We start from the raw sequence: 7,466 nt of genomic DNA, 5'->3' as shown, positions 1-7,466 counted from the left end.
GGAGACCCCGCAGACGGACCCGGGCTTCCCTCAGCTCCGCCGCCCCCCGGTGCGCCCTGCACGGCGTGTGCGTGGCTCCGCGCAGCCCGAGCGCCGTCCCGCACCGCCCTCCCGCTCTCCTTTCCCTTCCCCCCTCCAGCAGCAGCTCCGACGCCGGATCCCGAACCCCTCCGCTTCCCTTACCGGTGCGCAGGGCCGGGCAGCGGCGAGCGATGCTCGGCGGCGGGGGGAGTTCAGCCCACGGGGAGCTGCGAGCCCCCCACCCCACGTCTGTCCCCCGGAGGCTTTGCCCACCGCTGCGGGAGTGCTGCGCTGCGGGGCCACCGTGCGTAACAGGGCTCAGCACCTTTAAACCGACGAGCAAAGGCCGTCACCGCCCAGTGGAGCTGGGGGTGGGAGTCGTAGGGGGGGAAGGGGGTAGGCACACACTGTGATCCGGCGGGCAGCGCTCCGATGCTCTTTAATTACTGCAGCGTTAAGGGGGGCAGGCGCGAATCTGCACGTCGAGGGGACACGGCCGGGGGTCCCTGTGTGGGTCCCCGCTCAGCTGGGGGGCGTGGTGGTGTCGTGGTTCCCCAGGGAGGCTGAGGCCCCCCCGGGGCTGAGGAGCAGCGAGGAGCTGGGGGTGGGGAGGGGGGCACGTCCCCAGCCTGGCACCACGAGGCTCCCCGCGCCCCCACGGGGCATTGCCAGCCAGCTTGACTCAGCCGTGCACAATGAGGATTGCGGGGCACCATCCACACGGCTTGAGGATCCCATGGGCAGTTCGTATGGCTCAGCCAAACGGGACGGGGATCCCCGCCGGGCTCCGTCCACACGGCTCATCCTCACGGCACAGGGATCCCCGCGTCCCCAGGGGCGTCACCAGCACGGCTCAGCCTCGCGGCATGAAGGCCCCCGCGGGGCAGCGTCAGCCGCACGGCACGGCCGTCCCCGCATCCCCGCGAAGCACCACCGGCGCTTTTTGGGCACGGAGCTCCCTCCTCGCCACGGCGCCGCAGCGGCAGCCGCTCAGGGCAGCTCGTAGCGGTAGGTGGTGACGGTGCAGTTGGCCAGGCGGCCGTAGGCGGTGGGCAGGACGTAGCGGCTCTGCCGGCGGAACCCCAGGCGTTCGTAGAGGGCTCTCGCCTCGTGCTGCAGCATGATGGTGTTGAGCACCACGGCCCTGCAGCCGCGCTGCTGCCGCGCGAAGCCCAACGCCGCGCGTCCCAGCGCCGTCGCGACGCCCCGGCCGCGGTGATCCTTGCGCACCGCCATCCGCTTCAGCGCCAGCAGCCCGGCCTCCCCCGCCGGCCGGACGCCCACCGTGCCCACCACGCGGCCGTCCGCCTCCGCCACCCAGAAGCGGGCGCCGGGTTCGTCCATGTAGGCGCCGCGGATGTCGCTCAGGTCGGCCGCCAGGCAGCGCTCGATGTAGGCGCGCCACGCGCGGCCCAACGCCTGGCGGCCCAGCGCCAGCAGCAGCGTCAGCGCCAGCACGGGCAGCAGCAGGGAGCGGGCGCTGGCCAGCAGCAGGCAGAAGACGCAGCCCAGCACCAGCAGCACCCAGGGCTGCCGCAGGACGTGCAGGCACAGCGCCGGCGCGTATTCGCTCATGGCGGTGGCGAAAACCTCCCGCGCCGCCTCGTAGTCCTCGTCGCGGTACGGCCGGATCCGGAACCCCGCCATGCTGCGCTGCCCTGCGACGGGAGACGTCAGACCCCCCCCCCCACCGTCCCCCCATCCCGTGGTGTGCGGCAGGGCGGATGCTGAGTGACCGTGGGGCGAGGGCACGGCTGTACTGTGGGCAGGGAGGAGTGCCAGCACTGCCCAGCCCAAGGAGCCCCCGTGTCCCATGGAGACCCTCGTGCCCCACAGAGCCCCCATGACCCATACAGCCCCCGTGCCCCATAGAGCCCCTTATGCTCCCTACACACCCAGAAAGCCCCCACGACCTACGGAGCCTCTCACCTTATGGAACCCCCCACGCTACGCAGCCCACTACGGAGCCTCTCCACTCCCCCTCTGGAGTCCCCATGCCCTATTAAACCCTCACACCCCATGGAGCCCCCTGTGCCCCACGGAGCCCCACAACCCCCCAGAGCCCCCCCCCGGCCCCCATGGAGCCCCCCGGGCCCCCCCCACCCCCCCCCCCCCCCCCCCCGCCCCCCCCCGGCGGGACCCCACGCCCCCGCGTGCCCCCGATCCCCCCCCGCTCACCGCCTCGCCGCGCCCTCCGCCCTCCACCATCGCCAGCCCGGCGCTGCGGCGCCCGCTGCCCATTGGCCGCCGCTCTGCCGGCGGTCACGCCCCTCCTCCGCCAACAGCCAACGGGCGCCGAGCGGGGGAGCGAGGGAGGCGGGCACGCGGGTCACGTGAGCGGGGAATGAATGGGAGGGCAGGGGGAGGGGCGGGGCCCGCGCGGTCAGAGCCGCCGTTGGCCGTCAGGGAGAGGGCGGGGCCAACGGGAGGCGTGTCGCGCGGAGGGGCGGGGCCCGAGGGAGCGCGGGGCCGCGGGTTCGATGCCCGCTGCGGGCGGCTCAGGGCGCGCGGCGCTGGGCGCGCAGGCGGCGCAGGCGGTGGCGGTGCAGCCGCAGCTGGAGGTCCGGCGGGCCCCGGCCCCGCAAACGCCGCCGCGCCAGGCGGAAGCTGCAGGGCGTGGGAACGTTCTCGAAGGAGACGCGGCACGGCCGTGTAGCCGCCTCGTAGCCCTCGGCCCGCGCCGTCACCTCGTACTCGCCGGGGTTCAGCAGCCGCCAGTAATCCCCATCCACAGCTGTGGGGGGAGGGCAGGGCCCCGCTGGTGACGTCCTATCTCCATCTCCATCCCATTTATCCCATCCCATTTACCCCATCCGCTCCATCCCTACTCCTTTGATTCCATCTATCCCATTTATCGCATCCCGCCTCATCCCATCCCCATCCCCCATCCCTGTCCCTGCCCCCCTCCCCATCTCCGTCCCGCTGTACCTGTCCGCACATCGTGGTTGATGCCATCCACAGAGATGATGGCGTTGGCGATGCCCTCACCCGTCTCTTCATCCCGAACCACCCCCTTAATGCCACGGTGCACCTGGGAACCAGAGGGCCGGGGGTCGGGGGGGCATCTCACACTGCACAGCACCCGTGTGGGGCACCCTCAGCTGCACCAGGGCTGTTTGGACCCCATGCAAGCCCTGGAGCATGGCCTGGCACCACGGCACGGCCCCATGGCACACCGGCACACACCAACCCTCTGAGCACACACACCTCCAGCACACGCCTGCCGCAGCCCCAAGCAGAGAGCAGGGAAGGTGCTGCAAAGCCCACAGGATACCGGGGACCCCCGGCCACCCCCTGCAGCCCCCACCTGCTCCATGTAGAGCAGCAGCGACTCGCGGTTGTTCTCCCACTCGGTCGGCAGCTCGGAGACATGGGGGAATTTGTCGCACGAGAGCTCCACCGTGATCTCAAAGCAGTTGGTGTGCAGGTAGCTGAAGTCATTCATACCTAAGGGAGGGTGGCGGTGCATCAGGGGGGGCGGGGGGCTGCGGGACCCCCCCGGCCTCACACTCACTGCCGGGCACCGTGTGCCAGTTGGCCCCGTTGATGATGTTGCCGGAGCGCATGAAGTCGTCGTAGTGGCAGAGGCGGCGCTCATCGCTGGCCATGGCCAGGTTGGAGGTGGCGTAGACGGTGGCCAACCAGCGGAACACGCCGTCGTCCGCCGTGGGGGTCAATTCCTGAGCCTTCCAGTAGGTGCGGGTCATGTCAAAGGGGTAGGTGACCACCAGCTCCCCGCCGTGCAGGTTGGCGCTCAGCACGAAGGGGTAGCGCTGCATCCAGTCGATCACCGCCCGCGTCTCTGGGGCCACCTGTAGTGACACCGCATCGTTGGGGCACAGCTGGGACCCCCAACCCAGCCCTGTGCCCCGGGGGTCACCTATGGTGACAGTGTGTCATTGAGTCACAGCTGAGACCTCCCACTTCAGCCCTGTGCCCCAGGAGCCACTTGCAGTAATGCTGCATCATTAGGGCACAGCTGGGACCCCCAATCCAACCCTGTCCTCCAGGGGCCACCTGTGCTAACGCTGCATCATTGGGGCACGGCTGGGACCCCCAGCCCAGCCCTGTGCCCCGGGGGTCACCTATGGTGACACTGTGTCATCGAGTCACAGCTGAGACCCCCCACTTCAGCCCTGTGCCCCCAGGGGTCACCTGTGTGACGCCGCATCATTGGGGCACAGCTGGGACCCCCAATCCAACCCTGTGCTCCAGGGGCCACCTGTGCTAACGCTGCATTGTGGGGGCACAGCTGGGACCCCCAACTCACCCCTGTGCCCCAGAGGACTCCAGTGGTGACACCGCATCGTGGGGACACCCCCAGGACCCTCACAGCATCCCCGCACCCCGCAGTGCCGTGCCCTCACCGTGGCGTTGGCGAAGGTGTAGTACTCAGGGATGGGGATGTAGTGGTTGGGGAACTGGTGGGGCACCAGGTCGTTGTCCTCAGCGTCCCACAGCGCCGTGTTGAGGTCGGCGAAGTTGTGGTTGAGGTCGATGCCCTCATAGGTCCAGCGGCCCATGGCCCAACCCGACAGCTCCGAGCCCTATGGGGCGCGCGGGGTCAGCGGCGGGCAGCGGGATGAGCGCCTGGGGGTTGGGTTTGGGGCCCCTACCAGGCGGTAGGCGGTCTCGTAGCCGTCGGGGTTCATGGAGGGCAGGAGGTGGATGCGAGTGCCGGTGACCAGCTGCACCACGCGGGGATTGCCGCGCCGGAACTCGCGGCACAGGTACTCCATCAGGTTGAGCAGCAGCTCCCGGCCCAGCACCTCATTGCCGTGCATCCCAGCCACGTAGCGGAACTCGGGCTCGCCTGTGGGTACGGCCCCTATCGGCTCTGGGTCCCGACCCCCCCCCCCCCACCGGCCCCACATCCCACCCCACTGACGTACCCACTTCGTGCCGCCCCGGGTTGTCGGAGATCTCCATGACGTACATCTTGAGGCCCAGGTAGCTCTTCCCGATGCTGTAGATGCGGGTGATGTTGGGGCACTCCTCGTTCACCCTCTTCATCAGCTGCGGGGAAAACGCTCGCGCTGGGCTCTGGGGGCAGCCAGGCCTGCAGGGACCGCGCCGGGGGGGGGGGATCCCAACTCACCTTCCTCATCTCCTTGTAGTTGTGGTGCCGGAAATCCAGCTTGTCGGTGGGCGCGGGTTCGTTGGGCCACTGGTAGATGTTGTTGGGGTCTGCGGGGCGAGGACACGGGCAGGGTGAGGGACGCCTGGAGCAGCCCCCCGCCCCGTGCGCCCATCCCGCTCCCACCTGGCATGGCACAGCCCAGCACTTCGGCCCGCAGGCACACGGTGCCGTTCTCGAACCAGCTCTGGGGGTTGATGCGGATGTACCGTGCCACCGCCGGGCACGGCAGCGCGTTCAGCACCGGCGTCTCAGGGTCCTTGTTGGCTGGGAACACCTGGGGGGGGATCCCAACCCCCGTGTGAGCGCGGCACTGGGATGTGCTGGGATGTGGGGATGAGGCAGAGCCGCCAATGGGGACCAAAGGGTTACGGGCTCTGCGCTGCGTGGCCCCGTCCTCCCCTGGCCCCGTTCCAGCCCCTAATGAGGAGCGGACACGTGGCAGTGAGCTGAGCCCGGCAAGGAGGGACCCGAGTGGGGCAGAACCGTGGGGCTGGGGTATCACACTGCTGCGTGCCCCCCTGCAGCACAGGGACCCCCAAGGGATGAGCACGGGGACCCCAAACCGCTCCTGGCAATGGGGCCTCACCCCGACTCCTGGCACAGCCGTGACCCAGGGACCCCGACCCCGCTGTCAGCCTCTGTTTCTCCCACCGTGGTTGTGCAGGGACCCACCTGCAGCCACCCACCCGCACGGCTCCCACGCGCCTCCCTGGGCCCCACGCTGCCCTGTTCACCTCTGGGCGCAGCACACCGTGCCACGAGGCCCCGCTCAGCTCCGCGTGTCCCCCCGCGCCCCCGGCCCCCCCCAGCGGGCAGCAGCACAAGCAGCCTTTGTGCGGAGGGGAAGTGCTGCAGGATGCTCTGCGGGACGGGAGGCCAAAGGCAACAGCAGAGCCCGGTGCAGCCGTTAACCCGCCGAGCCCCGCCGTGCGGGACGGGGTAAAGATGGGGCTCCTACCGCCTCCTCGGTGCCGTTGCGACACGGCTGCCACGTGTGCGTGTCGTTGCTGAACTGCACCTTGTAGGAGGTCACCCAGTCGTACCTGCGGGGGGGGCACGGTGTCGCCAGCGCCCAGACCCCCCCCTTCCAAGACCCCCCACCCCGTGCCTTACGTCCAGATGGAGTTGAGCCCCTGCGTGATGACCCCCGTGAAGTTGGTGAGGCGTCGCGCGTCCACCTCCAGCCACTGCCCTGTGTCCTCCTGCCCCGCACACCAACCTCCATCAAAGAAATCCCCGTCGTAGAGCCCCGACTGCGGGTGGAGGGCGCAGGTGGAATAGGGGTCCGGACTGGGGCAGCTCCACAGCGACCGGTTGGGCTGGGAGACCCTCGTGGGGTCACGGTGGAGCTCCCTGCTCCGTGCGGAGCACAGCGAACCCGGCAGGGAGGGGTGCAGCACAAACCTGACGCACATGTGCCATGCACACACCATGCACACCTCAAACACGCCTCAAACACGCCTCAAACACACACCATGCACACACGCCACGCACACCTCAAACATACCTCAAACACACGCCATGCATACACCATGCACACATGCCATGCACACACGCCATGCACACACCATGCACACGCCATGCACACGCCATGCACACACGCCATGCACACGCCATGCACACACGCCCTACCTGGATGTTGAGCCGCCCTCGGTGGGCTCCCAGCCCGTAGCGTTTGTCGCTGGAGGAGCGCAGCTGGGAGTCCTGAACCCGCAGGGACTCCAGCCCCAGGGGGGGGCAGGCTGGGGGGCAGAGGGGCACGGCACGCTCAGTGACCCCACGGTGATCCCCACTGCGCAAACCCCATTTCCCACTGTCTATTCATCCCTTCCATGCAGGGTGGCGGTGGAGCAGCAGCACTGCACCCCTTCGCCATGCAGACCCACGCATCCCACACAGGGGGGGGGGTCAGGATGGCATCACTTCAGTGGTGCCCTTGGGGGTCCCCACTCCCCCCAGGACTCCTGCAGCCTCACGCACCCCCTCCCCTGTGCTTCCTGGCTGCAGGGGCTGCGTCTGCACTCAGCACGTGTGCACGGCACAGGGGGGTGCGCATGGTGCAGGGCTGTGCACACACACAGGTGCACACACACACACACATGTGCATGCACACACACACACACACACACATGTGCATGCACACACACACACGTGCACCCATGCAGCCCCCCGCCCCTCCATGCCGTGTACATACGCTGCTCCTGGGGGGCAGGAGGGCTCTTGGCTGGAGCTTTGGGTCTCTTCTTCAGCACTTTCTTCCGCACCACTTTGACCCTCACCAGCTTCTTCTTTCTGGGCACGGGGG

General features: G+C 69.0%; 3 protein-coding genes across 3 annotated transcripts in view; all 3 read right to left on the bottom strand.

Moving 5' to 3' along the window:
* LOC122163934 (putative N-acetyltransferase 8B) overlaps nucleotides 1-237 on the bottom strand; it is a 1,644-nt gene extending 1,407 nt beyond the window's left edge. The window contains exon 1 of the mRNA XM_042825512.1: nucleotides 184-237. The gene's annotated coding sequence lies outside the window, so the exon portion shown is untranslated. The remainder of the gene's footprint in view (nucleotides 1-183) is intronic.
* Nucleotides 238-451: 214 nt separating this feature from the next.
* Nucleotides 452-1,671, bottom strand: LOC122163935 (probable N-acetyltransferase camello). Its single transcript, XM_042825513.1, has one exon. It carries the CDS (start codon nucleotides 1,666-1,668, stop codon nucleotides 1,012-1,014), a length of 657 nt encoding a protein of 218 aa, XP_042681447.1. The 5' UTR covers nucleotides 1,669-1,671; the 3' UTR covers nucleotides 452-1,011.
* An 848-nt stretch (nucleotides 1,672-2,519) lies between these two features.
* On the bottom strand, nucleotides 2,520-7,461 carry CPXM1 (carboxypeptidase X, M14 family member 1; the record flags this gene model as incomplete). The annotated part of the gene is made up of 13 exons (XM_042825509.1): nucleotides 2,520-2,755; nucleotides 2,950-3,052; nucleotides 3,329-3,468; nucleotides 3,536-3,833; nucleotides 4,389-4,568; nucleotides 4,638-4,834; nucleotides 4,914-5,037; nucleotides 5,120-5,208; nucleotides 5,285-5,435; nucleotides 6,120-6,204; nucleotides 6,275-6,414; nucleotides 6,794-6,903; nucleotides 7,356-7,461. Coding segments are annotated over 13 exons (1,959 nt in total), but the record flags the coding sequence as incomplete, so codon positions are not given.
* Nucleotides 7,462-7,466: the final 5 nt, after the last annotated feature.

The sequence above is a fragment of the Centrocercus urophasianus genome, unplaced genomic scaffold, assembly GCF_019232065.1.
Source record: "Centrocercus urophasianus isolate 14NV4802_14NV808 unplaced genomic scaffold, USGS_Curo_1.0 seq_247, whole genome shotgun sequence".
In the NCBI taxonomy this organism is placed as follows: domain Eukaryota; kingdom Metazoa; phylum Chordata; class Aves; order Galliformes; family Phasianidae; genus Centrocercus; species Centrocercus urophasianus.
This window is presented reverse-complemented; position numbering and strand designations above follow the sequence as displayed.